The 21,246-nt window shown below is 43.2% G+C and overlaps 1 protein-coding gene across 3 annotated transcripts in view; it reads left to right on the top strand.

Annotated features, from left to right (window-relative positions):
* The window catches only part of pard3ba (par-3 family cell polarity regulator beta a), a 144,607-nt gene that overhangs the window by 48,912 nt on the left and 74,449 nt on the right, over positions 1-21,246 (top strand). For all 3 annotated transcript variants that reach the window (XM_052058705.1, XM_052058704.1, XM_052058706.1), the window contains exons 6-13: positions 523-609; positions 802-927; positions 3,922-4,406; positions 6,722-6,861; positions 7,127-7,255; positions 11,884-12,069; positions 18,587-18,751; positions 19,414-19,479. In XM_052058705.1, the coding sequence (XP_051914665.1) occupies positions 523-609; positions 802-927; positions 3,922-4,406; positions 6,722-6,861; positions 7,127-7,255; positions 11,884-12,069; positions 18,587-18,751; positions 19,414-19,479 (1,384 nt within the window). The remainder of the gene's footprint in view (positions 1-522; positions 610-801; positions 928-3,921; positions 4,407-6,721; positions 6,862-7,126; positions 7,256-11,883; positions 12,070-18,586; positions 18,752-19,413; positions 19,480-21,246) is intronic.

The raw sequence follows: 21,246 nt of genomic DNA on the forward strand, positions 1-21,246 counted from the left end.
TTTTGAGTGCACAGGAGGGAAGCTGGGAGCACTGTTTAAGTATAATGTAACTGTGCTCTCCAATGTGGTGTGCCTGTTAAGTCATTGTGTGCCAAATGATTTTTGTTTTTCTCAGGATACAAAATTTCCAATTCAAATGTACGTTTTGTGTTTATTTGGCTGTCGTCCACGGAATGTGGCCCTGCTCGGGTTAATTGGTGAGTGGTCGGTGATAATTACAGAGGAGAGTGTCACGGTTCAAGCTAGTCTACAGACTTGTGCGCCATGCCCCCAAACATGACACTTACTCCCTGTATTGTGTGCGAAAGCAAACAATACACAGAATGTTCATTCCTCCACTCTGGCTTGCCTACAGCACAGCTTTTGGACAAAGATTTGGAAAACATTTTGTTCTGCACCAGACACGCAGGCAGAAGTCTCTTTCGGATCAAAAGCAGACTTTATTTTCATTATCTTGAGTAGAATAATCCTCGTATTTGCTATTGAAAATGTAAAGTATTTGTCACTGCATTTTATTGGCAGCGCTCTCACAAGGACGGTCAACTTGCTGGGGGATCGCGGGCCCCTGGGTATCGAAGTCATGCCCTACTGCTCCTCTCTCAGTGGAAGGTGAGGACTTGCACGCACACGGAAATACAGCAACACGTTGTTCCTGCCACTTGTCATCCATCAGACAACATTACAGAAAGGCAGATGGCAATGTTGACTGGAAATGCAAGAAAGAATCAAGTGTCGCCATGACATCATACGCTGTGTGTTCACCCCGATGAGTTGACATTTTCTGCTCTCTGTGTTGCATAGGATGTTGGGCCTCCACATTAAAAACATTGAGGACACCAGTCGCACCAAGATAGAGAATATTTTCCAAGAGGATGAATGTATCGTCCAAATTAATGGGATAAGCCTCCAGGACAAGCCCTTTGCAGAGTGAGTATGATTGGAAGGGATCAAAGTGTCGATAAAATGTATAGAAACACACAAAAGAATACAAAACACGTTTTTCAAAATTTGGGCTATATTGTTTATTAACTGCATACACATTCAATATCTTGTTTTACTGTAAAACAGGATCAACAAGCAGGCAAGATCATGAACAATACCTATGGGGAAACAACACAAACGGGTTGTGAAAGTAAAGTAAAAATGAAAAGCCTATTCGTCATTTTGCAGCAGAAGAAAACAATGGCTGGCTTTTCATAATTTTATGAAGGGAGATGAAATCGCTGGAGAAGATCAGTTTTATTTTAAGGGATCAGACGATCACTGCTCCCCCTAAATTGAGGATATCAGTCCCGATCCCAATCCCGGCCGATTCGTCAATGCACCCCTAATTTGTTCTGTTCATGAATTTATTTGATGAGCTCCATGTTGAAGCGTTACCATTTTTGGTTTTAAATGAAGTCCGCACACATTGGAGCATTCAGGTTGGGATTCAGAGCTGCCCTGCTCACGAGCACACCATCATGCTGACAACATGATGTATTATTTTTGTTACAGCACGAGCAGTAATTTTGCTTTTGTTACTTTGTACTGTTTCCACTTATTTACATCCTACAGGAAGTTTGGCAGTTTTTTGTTTTCTCCTGCATTTGTATCTATTGTGGCCTCCATTCTGACAAACTAAACACTGCATGTCAATGTTTAGTTTGGCAGAGAGGGAAGCAGTTCTACAAATGAGAGGCAATTTTCTTGCTTCTGACTGTTTGTAAGAAAATGCTCATTCAGTGTACCGGTAATCATGTGCTTTCCACCTCATTGCTGTCATTATCATTAGCCTGACCTAAATTGCTAGCCTAATGCTAATATACAAGAAATGCCACAGACAAGCTAACATAACTGTTTTTCTCGCAGAAGCAAGGCAGTGGCTGCTTTAGCAAGGCAAGGCAGCTTTAGCAAAAACATTAACTTTGGCTAGATAGTGGCTGGCATGGTGGGAGTCAGCTGCCATTCGAGTCATCAAACCAGCAAAAGAAAAAGAGTACCGAAAAGTAACATCAGGTCCAGGTGCAGAACTAAAATGTAAACATTCAAAATTGAGATGACATCCATTTTTACCGTGATGAGCGTTAACATTTAACTCAAACAAAGTTTTCAGAACAAGTACGGATGCAAGAACTGGTGTCTGGCTTGAGTGAGATCAGCTGTGCTGATTCATGAAAGCCACATTCACCCTCTTTCCCCTGACAAATATATACGTTTTGCAGTGACTCAAATTTGGTGAGACTTTATCCCTCACATTTGTACAGTTGCACCAAACACACCACAGAAATTTACCATTTCTTTATGTTGTCCATCCTATTAATCTCTTCAAACACTAATGAAGCACTGGAACAAAATACTCCATCAATCTCCATCCATCATGGAGGCCGCAACTGTGTCAAGATCTGTGTGACGTCATAGAAAGGGTGTAGCAGGGTGGACTGAAGAAAATGTACATAAACACTGGAAAAACTAAATCCAAAACAAACAAAATCCTGAAAACACCAGGAAACCAAATTAACAAACAAACAAACAAACACCCATGACAGGGACAAAAACGTGACAGCAATACAAACAAAAATCCATGACAGGATCCGACACCGAGTGGTTGGCGAGGCACTGCTTTTAAAAGAAAAGAACAAATGACATGATGACCAACAGGTGCGACGCTTTAGGAGACTCCCTCCAGTGCCACTTGTTGATCAAAAACAGAATAATCATGACATACAGTCAAACCTCGGTTTTCGAACATCTCTGTTCTCGACCAAATCGGTTTTCGACCAAAAAAATTAAGTTTTTTTTTATGCCTCGGATTACGACCAAAAATCGTTTCTCGACCAAATTGAGTGCACTTGAATGTGCTGCTCGACTCCTCTCGACTTCCTTACACGAGGAAGTAACACTCGATAATGATCCTGATCATTGGAATACAAATTATTTCATAACAGTTTGAAAACATGTTATAGCTACTAAACAATAGTCATTTGTTTTTTAATTCGCAGGGTAAGGTCACATTTGCTAAAATGAATAACCTTAATCCCAAACATTTTCACAGTTGGTTACACTTTCATTAATATCGGACCCCTTATTTCATAGCAGCTTCACAATTCTTCCATACATTGAACTTGCATGTGGTAGGAGAGTTTCTGCTTAAATTTTTTTTGCAGGAAATAGAATACCATCCCAGAGCTGATGTTTCGATATCATCTGCCTGCCACCGTATTATTTTTATTGAGATGTACTTGGAGATGTTTTAATAGTATTTAATTTCTGGATTAAGAATTCTTATTGAATATCGCTAACCATACTTCATGACATTTGGTCATGTAAATTGCAGGCTGTGTCTGAAACGTAAAGCAAAAAGCCTCCTTTAATTCACTATAAAGTCCCTTTCCACAGCTCTGACAAAGTAAAATAAATAAATAAACAATTGATGTAATGGAAAAATTGAACCGGCCATTGGAAAACAACTCTGGGATTAAGTCTCAAGGATTTCATTAAGAGCTAAAACCAGAAAAGCCCATCCACCATTGCTGTAGCCTGATACTTTACCTGTCACTCAGTTTTCTGGAAAAAAAAAATCCTCATTTTCGGTCTATTTAGTGTGCGTCCTAATACGTTTCTCTCTAGAGCGAGCACTCACCCGCAATCCCCTGCCCTGGTTGTTCTTCTCTTCTTCCTCTTCTTAGTGTCAGCTCATTTAAGAAAACATAAGTCTCATTTACTGTACCTTCCATGTCTTTTTTTCTCTTATTTTTTGCCTGTCAAATTCCTTTTGATACTTGGCAATGTTGGCATGGTTCACAAACACTCATCTGCTCTCCATTTATTTGCATGTTATCCTCAGTTTCATGTCTCCTCCCAACTTCATTTTAAATAATTACATGGATGGATGAATTGATAGATAGATTGATTGCTCATCCCCATTTTCTCTTCTTTTAGTTCACAGGAAGTGTTCCGCCAGGCTTTGTCATCCCCTTCTATGCAGTTGGAAGTTGTCCCTGTTGCCAACAAACCACGCTACGAGAAGGGCCTGATCGGTCACCTCTTCAGTGGCGACAGCAAAGACTTGAAAGTGAAGAGTCCAGTTGTGGCTCGTGATAAAATAGATCTCCAACCCATGGCCAAACAAGATCCCAAACCCAAAGAAAGCTTAAGACATCAAACTACAGGTGCCAAAACACCAGAGCCAACTCTGCTTAACCCAACGGCAACTCCTGTGAACCCACTTTCAGCAGATTCTCAGTATGGCAACTCCCAGTCAGAAATAATTTCTCCCACACCTCAAGTACCACCAAAAGCTAGCATTTCCCCCCCATGGAGCCGCAGGCAGAGCCCTCCGGCCAGTCAGAGATCCGGTGTGCCGGGCCCAGCCAACCTTACAAACAAGAAAAGTGGCAAGAGAATCAAAATCGACCTGACGAAAGGTACATTCTGTTTCTTCATCTTAACTTGTTTTGTTATTAGACTTAAAACCAGTGGGGGGCAAATTATACCCGCTGGCCACATACAACATACTCTGTTCAAGCCCACCAGATATTGATGCTTAATATCAGTTCTGTAATATTTGCTTAATTGATGTAGTTGTGTTTTCCATAGAATCGGTGTATTAAAATGCACTCATTCATGCACTGTAGTTGTTAAATGCAAATTTTGGTTTGTCCCATCAAAAGTCACCGAAGTGATGCACTCGCATGACATGTGGCAGTGTTTTACACTGGATGCCCTTCCTGACAGTACCCTTCCTTATGGTTTCTGATCCCCCCACTCAATCTGGGTTTGGGACTAGCTGCGCAGTGGGTGTGAATCGGCCAGGGCCCCAAGTCAGCCGCATGTGAAAGTATACTCACCAAAGAATTTTACTTAGGTACCCCTTTTAAAAATCCAAAGTGGCCCTTGAGAACAGAAGTTTGCCCACCCTTTTTTATATGTACTAATCTCTCTATCCTGTAGTCTTTATCTTGCAATCAACATCTACACGAGATAGCCTTTAAGCGTAATAGTGGCAATTGATGCATGTTTATTTTTTATTCGGCTTGTCTTCTGGGTCACGGGGGCGGGGGGCTTGAGCCTTTCACTGCTGACTTTGGGCAAGAGGGTGAGGTACACCCTGAACTGATTGCCAGCAAATTGCAGTGCACATATACAGCATTGTCGAAGAAGCAATCACAAGATACAAATTCCACACAGGAATGCTGGACACGAAACATGAACATAAAACCTCACAACTGTGCAGCATTGGCGTTTACCACCGTCACACTGTCCTGGCCATATTTTACTTGAAGGTCTCAAAATGAAGAGGAAAGAATTTGGCTGCTGCCTTTGAAGGGTTTTCATTGCTTTTTTATTATCTTTTATTTTTTAACAGCATTTTTTGCACTTCCATCCATCTTTTGCTTAATTTTCACTTTCCCTGTCTTTCACCTGACCAGAGCGGAGAATATTATGGGGTTCTAATGCTTTCTCACTCAGCCACAGCCTTTTTTTCTCCCTCTTTGTGATTGACAGGCAGCAGGGTTTAGATGCGCTAATGTAGGGCAGGCAGAGGCTTAGAGCACAGACCAGATAGCATCGTGTGCTGCCACACTGGCTTTGCTCTCTCTACACACACCAACACACAGACACAACACACAGACAGCAAGCACGGCACATATCGCTGATAGTTTTGGGTTTGCAAGGCTATGAAATAAGGAGCATGGTGCAATAGGCTCCTCGGGGTTAATGGCTCGTGCCTGTGTGTGGCCTTAGAGGCACACATTCTCTTGTATACGCACGGAGAGAGACGCTGGCTCTCGGTCTGGGGGAAAATCTGTGGAAATCCCGCTGCATCTCAGGGGAGAGAAGAGCTGAGTTATATCTCCCATATTCTGCTCTCTAACCTCGAACCATCTTTTTTGTTACCGCCCCTCATCAGGCACAGCAAGGCCTGCTCACACGTGAAATTAAAGGCAGACTGGCTAATCCGGCAAGGAGGGAAATGTCTCCATGTTTCTCAAAGATTGAAACGAGTCCCTTCAGAAGATTCTAAACAAGAAACCTTTGTCGAGTACAAAACCATTGTCTGGCCAAAAGCTCGTACTGCCTACGTATGGGCACACATTCTCATGCTGCGGAATGGCAACGTGTGTCGAAACGTTTGACAGGCGGGCTGTATGCATGTCAGGCAGGTGGCGTGGTTTGCATTGCAAAAATTGTTTGCTGATGTGCCCTTCGATTGGCTGGTGACCAGTCCAGGAAGGGCAGCGCCTCCCTCCTGAATTTAGCTTGCGTAGGCTCCAGTTATTTGCAGCACAAATGAGAACATGCCGTATAGAAAATGGATGGATGAATGTCCACTTTGTGACTGCAACTTTTCACAATACATTGCCCTCATTTTATAGTTGGACGAATCTGGACGTATTAGTTGCCCAAAGGTGGCATCAACCAAAGGACTTCAGTTATGTTCACCCACATTTATTTTTCTCAGGATGAGTGGAGCAGAGTCAAAAGTCACTTGAAAGAGTACTACTGCCTGAGTTGAAAATAAAGAGAGAGAGAAGAGGGACATCAATAAATAGATGCAGTGATACCTTGTGGTTCGACACTGTTCAAACTTTGGTCACAAAAATATGGGTACCGGATTTATATTTTGCACACCCCACAAAATATCACAATTGTTTGACAAGATACTTTGCTACAAAATGCTTTAAAAACCTCAAGATGATGAAACTTGCCAAGGTGAATTCTGATTTTCCTCCTGCAGGTGCAGAAGGTCTGGGCTTCACTGTGGTCACTCGGGACTCGACTTCTAGTGGGCCTGGACCAATTCTGGTGAAGAATATACTGCAGCGCGGTGCAGCAATCAAAGATGGGCGCCTGCAGCCCGGTGACCGCATCCTTGAGGTACGACAATGGATCTGGTCAGAAATTCATTGTCAGCAGACTCTTTGCCACCCTCGCTGTTTGAACTGTGTATGAGAATCACTGCAGCTCCTGGAAATAATGTTCTGGCTTACTTTGACTGACACAGTTCGATGATGCAAATGGAAATATGATAATGCTTTTCTTAAATGTTATTCTGTTAAAGCACCTTAAACTTAGCTGTTCTGTAAGTGAAACTTTGCCAGTGGAAGGTCGGCTTTATCAGCTGCGTTGCGAATGTGCATAGGTGAACGGAATGGACATGACGGGCCGCAGCCAAGAGGAACTTGTGGCCATGCTGCGCAGTACCAAACAGGGAGAAAGTGTTTGTGTGATAGTGGCCCGACAGGAGGACGTCTTCCTGCCACGGGAACTGGTAAGGAATAATGCAGCGGCATCCTTGACCTGCTCACTTACTCTTTTTTCTCCCTGATGCTTTTTACTTTTGTCCCCAATGTCTCCTCCCATCCCGCGCTCCCTTTTGTAGCATTTGTGTGTGTGTGTTTTTTTTAACCATTTCCTGCACATTGTGCAACTTTACCCCTTCCCCCCTCAAAGGATCAAACGCCTTTATGTTTATAGCCCTTTTTCTAAAAACACGCCACATGGACGGACATGCAAGACATATGCAGAACACGCTCCAGCTTTCCTCTCCCACTATGGTTTGTTGACTCAGCCATGCCAGAGGAAGTCACACACAAGCCACAGCAGTCCCACAGGAAGTGTGCGAGCAAAGCCACGCATGTTGGCACACAACGGGTGATGACAGAACCTTCACCTGTTCTGGCTGAAGGGTTCAGAGGGCACCTTTTGACATTCTCATGGGCGATAACAAAGAACACACACACACACGCTAGATGTGGATTACCGGTTCTGCACCTTTTTTTCTCTGTTCTTCGTGGTTCGCACACTTTTCTAAGCACCTAATACCTAATATCATCTGGAAGTCATTATAGGCAATAGACTGCATGAAAAACGCAGTCAAACTCATCTCACAGTACCTTAAAAGCGCACGAAAGGAATTTTCTCTCGTTAATGGTCCGCCACTCTCGGTATAACAAGTGCACTTTGAAGAGACTCGTCTTTATCTAAAGGTTGCTTGATTTTGTACATAGAGAGAGAGAGAGAGAGAGAGAGAGACTTAAAGGATGGGAGAGGCATGAGAGAGCATGCCTTCACTCTTGTCTCCTCAAAGGCTGTAGAATTTGGTGGGGCCTTGCGAGAGCTAGCCGATTTGCAGCAGGGTGCATTACCTGAAAGTTATTTTCATGTCCCTAAGTGCGTACACACACCCATACCCACGCAGACACACTTTCACAAGCTATTTCTCACAGCCTTAAAGTCGTTCACTGCAAAAAGGGACACTTGCTGATTCAGCAGTTAAAGACCATGTCATTTGGCTAAAAGGGTTCCATCGCTCAGTTCCTCACACCGATGCCAAATTACCTTGTGATTTATTTTCTTCGCTCCAGCTTTCATACATTTGCTTTTATCTCCCATGTCCAAGTAGACTTGTCGTGAAGAACGAGCCGAGCTGCTGATTGATTTGTTATAATAGTGACTATTGACGTTTCATGCGCGCAGCACGCCAAAAGCGCTCAACCAAGCTGTGAGTCCCTTTCAGTCAGTGGAGTAACCGTAAATTTTTATTTCATTCCAGTAGAAATGGACAGCAAATTTGTAGTCCTTCTCGTGCACTTGCGAGCACGCTCCACTCAACCAAAGAAAAAAGTATTCCTGCCCACATTTCTGCTGGAGATAAACTAGGTGATTTGTTATGGGGTGAGTTGTACTCGGAGTGTCTGCATGCTTTTTTCCCCCCCAAATGACAGGATGGAGGGGTCACTCTGCACATGGTTGAACCTCAGCCTGCAAGCTCAGGTCAGTTCGCAGGAAAGGAGTTCGCCAGGCAGAATGTGACTTTGCAGCACCGGTACTTTTCCATCTTGTCAACGTCAGCCAAAGCCACCACTTTGCCACCACCCACAGTGAATCCCGACATTGTTCTTTTCAATCACTCATTTAGCTTTCCCCACTTCTCATTGTGTGGCAAAGGTGTAACGCACCATCGAAGCAGACATTAAGGCGATTAATTGGAAGCTCCGACGCTGCTCTGGCACACAGCGAGATCTCATCTTAATTGAATGTCACTCTCATCACTAATCCTGCAGCTTTGAAGCTTCCCCCACCCAACCATTACCCTCATCTAGAAATCCTCCACGTCAAAAGCCTCTGTGTGTCATCGCAGTGTACCATTCACTCCACACCACCGACCCAGAGGGGACAAAAAACTCTGTCTGTCATTTGGGCATTTAAGAGGGTGGTCTGTCTTCTGGATTCAAACTTGTGCAAAATCCATTGCTGAGGGCCGTTAGTGGAGGGAGCACGGGGTCGCACATCGGAGCCACGCGGTCCCAGCCACCCCAGAGACGCAGCGTGCCCTCAAGCAAAGAACATTAGGGGCCCATATAGTATTGAGTGTACCACCACTGAGCCTTGGTGTCACATCAGCAGTAAGCTTCAACAAATAAACTGTTTGTGTGGCCTTTTGTAATTTGTAATTCAGCTGGTTTTGACAGATCCTAGCATGCTTTGTTGATTAAAAAAAAAGCCTGTACTAAAATTCTTGTATGAGTGGCTTTTTAAAGGCTGTTTTTGCATATCATCGTCAAAAATATGTCACAAAAATTAAGACGTTTTTTTTCCAGAAAAGGAATCGGTCCATGATTGGCCTTTTTTATGCTCCAATATTTAATGGGCTATTCATTGTGTCATGCATTTATGTGGTTTGTATGTCTAAACTAACAATATGTACCAATGAAGGGGTAGCACAGGGGGGCCTATTAGGTAGATCCTGATCTACCGGTAGATCTAAGACAGGTCCCAAGTAGATCAGAGGAGTGTCGAGGAGAAAAACAAACAAACAACCATTTGTGTGTCTTTGACCATGTTAGTAATATATTTTGTGTGTTAACATACACTGCACACTAATCATCAGTCTCATTTTCACAAAAAAAAAACATTTAAGAAATAAAATAAAGCAGGTAAATCTTAAATTCACGTTGGCGTGTGATTACGTCACGGGATGTTGTTAGCGCTCAGCAGTTTGCAATTGCAGCTTGTGATCAGAGCTGTTGCGCTCTGATCATTTATCGTCATGATTCTCATTTAGAGTTTGTTTCGTGTACAATTCACCGAGGGCACGAGCAAGGAATAGGAATCTTGGAGGGCCCAGGAAAGCACTTTAAAGCGGTATGTGTGAGCTACGATAGTTAACAGGCTGCAAAAGCGCGTGGCATGCCTCCGTTTCAGGCTGTTTCTCATCATGGCGTGCGCGCGTGTGTGCGTGTTCGTGTGCGCGCGTGCCGGTAAGGGTAGATCCCGGGATGTTAGTTGATCGAAAAGTAGATCTTCGGTCCAAAAAGTTTGGGCACCCCTGGGGTAGCGGTAATGCAGACTGTCCAAAGTGTATTAATTTGACATTATGCTAATTGTGTAGCAGTGATATCATAATCATTTAAATGATGATGCATTTCTTCAACTTAAACCACTTTCCAGGTGTCTGTCAGAATAAACCAAGGGTGAACACTTCTAGTAGACTTCACTCTGTATTTTTTAAGCCTCACAAAATTTAGTCTGTTTTGAGGAGGCTGTCCCTTCTCATGAAATGAGGAAACATTAACAGTACGTGTTCTACTCGGGTACAGATGGCGTTTGTTACTATGACAACTGGGGCAGCACGAGAAAGTTGAACAAGGCCAGTGGCTTTTACCTGCAGAAGTGGAGCCTTGAACAAGGAAAGAAAACAAGCAGGCTTCCATTTAAAGGCTCAAGAAGCATTTTCACAAATGGAGTAAATACTCTGCACACTACACCGTCTTGGGCAGTATGCAGGATGCACCCCGACGTGGTTACCAGCCAATCGCAGGGCACACATAGGACATGCAAACCCCACATAGGAAGACCGGGGCCTAGAAACCGAACCCTCCACCTGTGTACACTGTGAGGCATACATACTAACCACTCGATCGCTGTTTGTGTGTGTGTGTGTGTGTGTGTGTGTGTGTGTGTGTGTGTGTGTGTGTGTGTGTGTGTGTGTGTGTGTGTGTGTGTGTGTGTGTGTGTGTGTGTGTGTGTGTGTGTGTGTGTGTGTGTGTGTGTGTGTGTGTGCGCGTGCGTGCATGTACGAATATATGGGTACACACAGCGAAAGCGAGAGATAGATGTTATGCGGCGTTAGGTTTGTGGGCGATGTGGTAGGCGATGCAACCCGCTGCTTTTCGCTTGCACTCCATTTTGCCACGCTCTCATGGCAGATAGTTTCCTTCCCTTCTGCTGTTGATAATTCTTAACCTCGTCTCAACGTTGGCCGCCGTTGCCGTCTCCACGGTCGTTCTCTTAACATTGTAGTCAAGTGAGAAAGTAGTCAGAAGAGAGCGAGAGAGTCGGGCCTGGGGACAAAGAGGATGAGAGAAGGGAGGGATTGGGAGATAAAATGTAAAGAATCAGCATTGAGCGATAGAAGCGTGAATACCTCAGGGATGGCTTATCACGTTTAAATGCTCCTCTGTGTCCCCCCACCCACCGTTCCTCCTCCACTGTGCTCTAGGAGGAAGTAAGAAAAGGTTATTATGTTTCCTTTAAAGATGGCTCGCTTCCCATCTACGCCTTTCATTTCAAAACGGAATAACCTCTACTTTTTACTCTGCACCTTCATCTCTCTTCTCAGTATGAAACACCTGGTTCCCCCCTCAACTTCTGGCTTGTGTTTTTTCCAAAATGAGCCACCTTCAGCCCGTACTTCCTTTCAATCCCAATACAGTATTTCTATTTTGAGTAGAACCAGTGAAGTGTCAGAAGATCAATTAGTGCATTTGACTCGGAGCTCAAGCTTCAGCGATCATACACAGCTGTGTTTATTAAAAGTGGGCTATGGAGCTTTAATCTTTCTAAATGTCATTCATACACTGGGGCTTCCGCCGTCCATCTTTCTCCCTCTTTTAGAAAGGTGAAGATGCTGGAAATCTGGTGTTGGAGGACGGCAGGGAGCAGCTGATGTATGAAGTGCCACTGAACGAGACGGGTTCCGCCGGCCTTGGAGTCAGCTTGAAGGGCAACAAGTCTAGAGAGACTGGCGAGGACTTGGGCATTTTCATCAAGTCCATAATCCATGGAGGCGCTGCCTACAAGGTACATCATCTCTTTTGACTGACCTGCTAAAGTAACATTTTCAACCACATTTATTGCTCAGCTGAGTAAAAACTTTGAAATATGATTAGGGTCAATAGTCACAGGATCTTAAATAAAACGTAAATAAAAACAGAATACAGTACAGAGGTTTGCAGATTTGTTTGTACCCATATTCAACTGAATACCGTACAAAGGCACGATATTTAATGTTCAAACGGATACACTATTTGTATTTATTTATTTAAATATTTAGTTTACAAATATTCACACATTTTGAATTTTACACCTGAAACACATTTTTAAAAAGCCGGCGGCAACCATCCATCCATTCGTTAGCCACACCTCTGATCCTTTTAAGGGTCACTGGGATGTGCACCACACATTTTCAATGAGAGACACGTCGGGTCTGCTGGCAGGCCACTCTTGTCGTTGCGCTCTTTTACTATGACACCACACTGTTGTGACACATGCACAATGTTGCTTGGCATTGTCTTGCTGAAATAAGCAGCGATGTCCCCTGACGGATCTTTCAGCATTTATTGTGCCTTCACTAATGAGCAAGTTAACTAATCAACCCCCACATCATCATAGGTGCTAGCTTTTGAATTTTGAGCGTGAAACAATCCTGAAGGACCTTTTCCTTTTTGGCTCGTAAGGGCATGATGTCCACAATTTCTCAAAACATTGGGCTCGTCAGACCACAGAACACTCTTTCTCCTTTGCATCAGTCCCTCTTCAATGACCATGGGCTGAGAGAAGCCCGCACTGTTTATGGGTGTTGTTGATAAATGGCTATTGCTTTGCATAGTCGACTGTAAAGCTCCTCTTATGGATGGAAAACCGAACTGTATTTACTGAAATTGGTGTTCTGACGTGTTCCTTAGCCCATGTGTTGATATCCTTTTCATACTGATGTCGGGTTTTGATTCAGTACCCCATGAGGAATCGAAGGACATGAGCCATTATGGCCCGGAGATGATGAAATCCTAATATTTGTTGGAACTGTACATTGAGAAACTATTAGACTATTTGCTCATGCAGTTGTTAACAAAGTGATGAATCTTTCCACTGAACTTGTTGATCTGTGAAATGTTCCAAACAGTTTTCTTTTTAGCGTTCCTCAACTTACCCAGTCTTTTGCAGCCCCTGTTCAGGCATTATTGGAACTTCTTGTTGACATCAAATTAGACGTCAGACAGTATTTAACCCTCGCCAACCCCAAAAATAAAACATTGTTCATCAATTTGAACGTACAAAATATTGTCTTTGTAGTGTATTCAGTTGAATATAGTTTGGATAAAAAAATCATATTATTCTGTTGTTTTTGTTTTTTTATGTTTTACACAACATGACATCATCAGAGTTGAGGTTTGTAATAGAAATGGCAATAATTTGGTGTCTTTTCCCATTTGTTTCAAGGCAAAGTAATACAAGTACAGGAAAAATCTTGATATGGTTGTCCAGGGTTTCGCCCAGAAAACCTGCTAAGCCTAGTGGAATAGAAGCTGCCCGGTTTCATAAAAATGATGTCATTTTCTTCAATGAACTGACTGTATTTACATTATTTATTGGTAGGCCTGTCATGATATTTTTTCCATAGGATAGATTCACCCAGAAAATATTACAATAAAATAAAATAGTCTTGTATTCTTGTTTTTGCCAATGATACGCCATATAAGATAAGATATCCTTTATTCGTCCCACACTGGGAAATTTATAGCCTCCAGCAGCAAGAATGTATGTAGAAAGAAGAAAGGAGAAAGAGAAAAAAAACAACAAACATCTTTCAATTAAATACAATATGAACACAAATGGATAAATCGCAGTACCAGACCACACAAAACTCCATCTTGTCTGGTTGCGTTCTCGTCTCAGACCTTGACTGTGTGGTAAAAGGTTTTTAGAACTCATCAATTTAAACTGTAATCCATGTTGATTTAGTTCACAAAATTACAGGGTCCAGCAAGGAAGGTAAAAATACAGTTAAAAAGGAAAATGCAGGGTTCGTCCGTCATGGGACGCCGGCATCCAAGAGGGAGTCGCTTCGCCCGAGGCGGGGCCATGACTGGCGGGTTGGATGACCGCTGAGGCAGCCTCGGCTACGACTCGCAGTCAAGTAAATGGAGCCCAGCGTGCACTCGTGAACATTTTTACCACGTATTTTTGATACATATGGTTTTTAGAGTTTTTGGTTGGTTATACAATTCTTTTCACCACATTGTGAAAGGGCACCTGTGCACACAAATTGGGCAAAATAGATCCCTGGCATAGCCTGGCGTGTGTGACAGAAAAAGCCTGGCCAAATTTATTTCGTAATGGCTGTCTCAACACAACATGCTACTGCAGGATCGCTGTCGTGTTGTCTTCCTTTTAAATTCATCCTTCGGGCTGGCTTGAACTCCTAGCGGACCTCCCTGTAACACATTCATTAAATGTGGCATTTTAAAAACATTCGGGAACTGTTGAAACCTCAAAATGTCCGCGTCCAGATCTAAACAGACTAAAAGTTAAATATGAAGTACCTCTCTACCATCTTTATACCATATTTAGATGGGTCAAAAAAAAACTGAAATGTTGTGTTGCACATTTGTGCATGCCTCCCCCCCCCAAAAAAAGTTTGATGAAACAAATTATATTTTTAATGTTGTATTTTGTCTGTCATGAATTAATCAATCAGTCAAAAATACACGTACACGACAAATACAAGGTTTGAAGAACATCTTGTGATGGATTGCTCATTTGTCAAGCCATTACCCTTGCCATTGTTCATTCATTTGTCTGGCTTTTGCCATTTTCTCTTTTCCTCTGTGTTTCCTGTCAACTGCTTCTTTCCCACCCTTGTCCTCTCTTTGTCTTTCTTCCTGTCTTTCACTGATGCCATAGCTCCTCTCCCTATGCAGGGCATCTCTTGTGCAGACCCTTGACCACCATTGACCTCAAGGGTCCATGTCTCATCAACTCTGCAGCCATCTTATCTTGATCATTCAGCACACACTTCTAGTTGTGAGTCTATCATAAGAACCCCCCCGCCCCCCCTACGCATTTCAGCAGTTTGGAGATTTTGCCACTTGGCCCCTACGTTTAACATGTCAGCCCCCCCCCCCCCCCCTTGCCCCTTCTTTGCTGCTCTCAGATCTGTTGCACATTATAAGGAAGCACACCGCAAAGAGTGTGGCGTTGAAGATAAATGGCTGGTCTGGGATCAGGGAAGCTAGACAGGAGCTCCCTAAAGTAGCTTCAGAAGTAGTTTTTCTGACAGCTGCCTTTGCAGATTGCACTCAAACAGAATGGCCCAATAACAGACGGGCAAAGCAGGTTTCTGGGACGAGATACCACACAAGAGGAAGAAAAGCATTGAAAAAGAGATGACAGGAGTGAGGGAGTAGAGAAATAAGCAGTGTCACACAACAGAAAAGATGGAAAAGATTTAGAAGGGCAAAGTGGGAGAAACTAATGAAATGTGGAAACACTCATTGGGATCAAAATATTCGAGGGCTTGCGTTTCTCTCCTTCAGTATTGATGCATGCTAATGAAAAGCAGCGCAGGCTCCCAATGAGACTTTACGGCGGCAGGCTCAGGCGGAGGAGGGGACGCCAGGTTCCGTCGAGAAATGTCATGCTAACCGTCACTCAGCAGGCAGAGGGGATGAGATGAAAAGAAGACTTCTGTTGAGAACGAACCTATTTCTCTGAAATGCATTGGAAAAAAGTTGTTCCAGTTTATGTCTGATCCACATCTTTTTCATGTCTACTCAAAAGAGAACTCAAGAAAATGTAGGCTCGTTTCACGCCTCTTCTGTCTGTTGCTTTTTGCCTGTTTGCAACTACATTTCAAGTGATAAATATTCAATCTGACCCTTTACGTTCAATGAACATGTACAACAACCCACGTGTAGAAATACAAATACAGTATTAAATGTTCCCCAAGATGGCGCCCGAGTAGGCAGCCTTCGGCAAGTGCTCTTCGAGAGCCTTGCTTTTTTCTTCTTTTTGTTCTTGTTCTTTTTTGGTGTTTTTGTCTTTTGTTTTGTCACATGTTGTTTGTTGTTTAATCGTGCGGACCTGATATGGACTGTTTTCAGCGTTTTTTGGCCACAACATTCGTCAAAGGAGAAGTATCTATGCTTTGGTGGTTGCGCCTTCTTGGCAGCACGCCTGTACTCAGCACAGATTTTGATTGGGAGGAATGTCGGCGCCATTGACTGTCGGTGCTGGACAGACCTGGGGCGCTTGTGTTTTTTGCGCCAGTAATGGGCAGCATTTTTCACAACCCCGTTTTGTTCAGTGGCTATGTCGGCGCTGTTGGACAGTCGGCGTTGGTGCGGCTGAATGGATGGCTGCTGAAGTTGAGGATGAGGAGAGAGGAGCGGTGGCGCAGAGCGCCGATGCGTATTTGGAACCTTGAGTCGCCGCTTGGAATTGAAATGGATTTCCATGAGACAGGAGAAGTGAATCAATCTCTTTTTTCGTCAATGGATGCTACAGCTTCTTGTTGACTTTGAAACTTAGCTTGTAGCTGACGTGTGCACATTTTGAGCTTGACGTCTCTGATCCACTGGTTAAAGGAAACTTTGCTTCTCTCCTCTTTCATCTCAAACTGCTTCAAACAACAAAGCGTGTGATGGAAACGTGGTTAGAACTGCATGACTGTCCGTGTTTTATGTTATGTGTTGTGTTTATTATTTTACTTTATGTAAACTGTTTTGTTAAGTGCTTTGTTACAGTTGCCGCTGTTGTGAATGTGCTATATAAATCAGCATGTATTGTATTGTATTGTATTGTATTGTATTGTATTGTATTGTATTGTTACACAGAGTTAAGCAGACCTGGTCTGACTCTGATTTAAATGGGGGTAACCTCCACGTTAGGGCTGCTCCCTAGACACTCTGGAGGAGCTGAGCAACAGGAGGTTGTTAGCTAAGCTAAAAGTTACGATGGACAGTCCCTCCCACGCCCTCCAGCCCGCCCTGACAGCACTAGGTAGCTCCCTCAGCCAGAGACCGTTAAACCCGCGCTGCAAGAAGGAGAGATACTGCCGCTCGTTCCTATCGACTGCTGTCAGGCTGCTGAATAAAAAATACAATGATGTGAGGTGAAAAACAATTGTAAATGGCACAGCCACCTTATCTATATATATATTTATATTGCACTTAATTGAACGATGTACATAGAAACTCTAACATTTATTTTGTGAATGCAAACACTTTGTTTTTCCTTCTTTCTTCTTTCTACCCACAATCTTGCTGCTGTAGACTTTAAATTTCCCAGTGTGGGACAAATAAAAGGATATCTTAGCTTATCTTACTCTACTGCCTCATCTTCAATTACGCAAGATTATGGCTTAGATTTATATAACGGCTTTCATGGGACCAGAAAATCAGTCATTGTGTGTCGTTCAGGCCTTTTTTGTTATGTGCTAGTGTATGAGTGTTTTTAGTTTTTGTATTTATTTTTTAATATATTCATTTTTCTCGGTGCGTTACCACCCCTACCTTCAACATCAGTCCAGATGGTGCCTGACGATTGCCAATGCAGCTTTATTTATATTGAACATTTCATACAGCAGGCAACTCATTGTGCTTCACACAAGCAAAGACTAAACACCTACGTGCACTTGCAAACACAATGGTTAACGACATTCACAAGCAAAGCAAAGAAAACAAAAGTAGCTTACAAAACTTACTAAGCTGTACATTGACAACATTTAAACAGATTAAAAGAAACATTAAAAGAACAACAACAACAACAAATGAAGTAATTTTTTTAAATAGCTAGGTGAAAAAGAGGATTTAAAAATGTTTCGGAGACCTAATTTTTTTAACCTGATTGCAAATTATTTCCACTTAACGAAGCGGGGTCAAACGTCAGCACTGGCCATAATGATAATAAATAATAAAAAAAATAACAATCATAATAATAATAATAATTAAATTATGTGAAGTAAAATTGTAAATAGTACTGCGATTTATCCATTGTGTTCATATTGTATTTAATTGAAAGATCTTTGTTGTTGTTTTTTTTCTCTTTCTCCTTTCTTCTTTATACATACATTCTTGCTGCTGGAGGCTGTAAATTTCCCCAGTGTGGGACGAATAAAGGATATCTTATCTTATCTTATCTTAATGGACCATTCATAACGCCACCCCCTTAATTGTGTCTTCTCATCTCGTTTGTCCTTTGATTCATTTTTCTCCGTGCATTACCATCCCCATCACACTCTGTCAACGCCTCACTTATTTCATACCTCACTTTCTTTTCCTCATCTTCTCTACGTTGGCTCTTCACAAGTGGCTGCTTTGTAGCACTTAAACATGATCTAGTGCCCACAGAGGCTCTTCCATTAGTCGGGCTATATATTTATCATGGCGCTCCGGCTCCACAATTATCTCGCCATCACCTTTTAGTCAGCCTCTCCCTTCTATTTTTATTCTGCACATTGTTTGTTTTTCATTTGACGTGTTCTTCATGTCAGCTGGCCGGCTTTCCTGTTAACATCATCACCAACTTCTTCCCGCAGGACGGCCGGCTGAGAGTAAATGACCAGCTGATTGCGGTCAATGGTGAAGCGCTGCTTGGACTGTCCAACCATGCCGCCATGGAGACGCTGAGGCGCTCCATGTCGTCGGAGGGCAACGCCCGGGGCACCATCCAGCTTGTGGTGCTGCGAGCATCCAGAGTTGAGGTGACGATTCATTGTCTTGATGATTATGTGTTGTGCCCACCACCATTGCTTGACGACGACAATTTAGTCCAAAAAACAAAAATAAAAACCACCTCGCTTTTTTCTTGCCCCGCGGTAATTTTCCGAAATTGATTTGAGGCAGGAGAGGGTTTCACAAGTGTTACGAATGTTCATGATGTGCATCGGCTGTGACGCAGCTCAGGTTTTTCCTTTTGTCTTCCGCTTTGATTTGTTTTTGTACGCTGCTTCTCGATGTTTAGATTTTTTTAGTACACTGTTGCTCGATGGAGTATTTGCATGCATTTTATTTTTATGTTCCGTTGGGGGTTTTTTTCTTCAATTTTATATATACATATCGCTAAAATGCCATGTTATAAAGAACAGAACCTTGTTCATTATTCTGTAAAGATGTTCATTTAACAAACATGAAGGGTACAGTTATATTCAAACACCCCAAAAGTCATTCAGAAGCATCTCTGGGAATGTTAGGGAAAACCCCGCTAAAGACAGTTAACTTTGGTGATAATTATCCTTGTATAGAAAGGCAGGGAGGTACTTCTTATTCCTCCATGCAGGATGAAGTTATATATCTTTTTTTCCTCAGAATTACACAGAATTTCTGGAAAAAGAAAATACATTTCTTTTATTCTTTTTCCTCGCAGGGACAGTCCAATGCCATGAACGCCGCCACCAATCGAGCCACCCTTCATCAGTCTTCCGACAATCAGGTACAAGAGGCCAGCATCAGCCCGCCGCCTCATCCACAGCGCTCCTCCCTCCTACCAACACCGTGTAGGCGAGCGTCTGAGCCACTACCTCATGGCCACCGGCAGAATTGCACACAGAGGCCAGTGGAGGCACATCCCAGCCACGTCTTGAGCCATAGGGAGAGGCGCAGTTGTTACACATTTGGTCTCGCGCAGGCTAACGTTGAATACAGGGGGGAGGTCAGCGGCTACGGACCCGCCCATGAGTTTGCGTCTCATGCCTTCACGCCGAGGAGCTTTCCGAGAACTGCGGAAGTCATGAGGAACATGGAGTACAGCCGCGCACACGGACACACACACATGCAAACAGAAATCGCACTCGATTACACACACGGTCACAGTGGCCCTCACTGTCACACTCTGGTCCACCCTCATGGCAGCTCGAAGAGGAACGCGTACACAGAAGACATCCGGGCAATGGCCGGCCAGATGTACGGCGACCCGCCCCCCCATAGCAGTGAAGCAAGCACGCAGAGATACAGAGACACACACTTGCATTACTACGCATACAACCGCGCTCTCACTTGACAACATCACCTACGGGTTTTCGGTGGACGCTTTTATCCGTTTGTGTGTGTGTGCATGCGTGTGCATGTGGACTCGTAGATGCGTGATTTTCAAAGGCTTTGCCCATAAGCAAGCTTGCATAAACAATTCTTGGCTTTGTATGCAGCTCCTCTCCTGTCCACTTGTAATGCATGGAAATGATCTTTGCTCATGACATTCTCATCACCTCTCACATCACTGTTATCTATAAGCCTGTTAGCCACTATTCTCTTCACTATTTTTTCCCGGGGGACCTCCAGCCTTCAGTTTCTCTGCTTTCTATTCTGCCTATTCTCCATTCCTCTTTTAATAAAGGTAATCCAAAGACTCCTGCATGCTGGTTTATTTTGCCCTGGGTTTTTCAGCCACAGTTTCACAATTTGCACTTTTTACCTATTAAATGATCATCTGTTCTCTCTCCAACCCTTTTCTGCCCTTTCCTTTGGTATGCACATCCATAAAAATGTGGGTTTGATTTACGTACTCAGATCCTAACGGTGGGCCCTAGATTGCATGTTCAATTCAACAGATTGCCACAGCTATTGGTGGGCTCGTGATCTACTAAAATTGCAGTTTAATTGGCAGCAAGCATAAAGTTGCAGAGACTGTCCTATTTAAATGAAGGGTTCACATTTTGTGTAGCGCTGACGGTTTTCACCATTGAAAATTTAGTACACCACTACGAAATGAAGTTTGACAATATATAATAATATATATAATAATATCAGTGGAAGAGGCAAACTAAACCTGGATATTTTGCAGGCTAAATTGCACATACTATATTCAACTATTTACACCTACCCCACCGAGTGTTTTGCACATTTATGTCGAAATATGCTAAATGAATTGCACAGTTATTTTGCCCTTTTACCCGTTTGACATGCTCAGCCAGATTGCCCGTTTAGGTAGTCTGGGTGTGCCCGGTGAATAAATCAGTTTTCACATCTCCCGTTTTTACATATGCATACTTTTAAACTTTCAGAGCAACACAACTCCTAGCAAAAGGAAGCTAACTGCGGCACATTGTTGCTGTAAAACAGTGTGTTAAAAGTAAATTTTCTGGTCCGCTAATCCTCACATGAAGCACGGGGCATGCTGCAGCCTATCCCAGCTGTCTTTAGGTGAGGGACACCCTAAACTGGTTGCCAGCCAATTGCAGGGCACGCATAGACGGGGCAATGA

The sequence above is a fragment of the Hippocampus zosterae genome, chromosome 2, assembly GCF_025434085.1.
Source record: "Hippocampus zosterae strain Florida chromosome 2, ASM2543408v3, whole genome shotgun sequence".
NCBI classification, from domain to species: domain Eukaryota; kingdom Metazoa; phylum Chordata; class Actinopteri; order Syngnathiformes; family Syngnathidae; genus Hippocampus; species Hippocampus zosterae.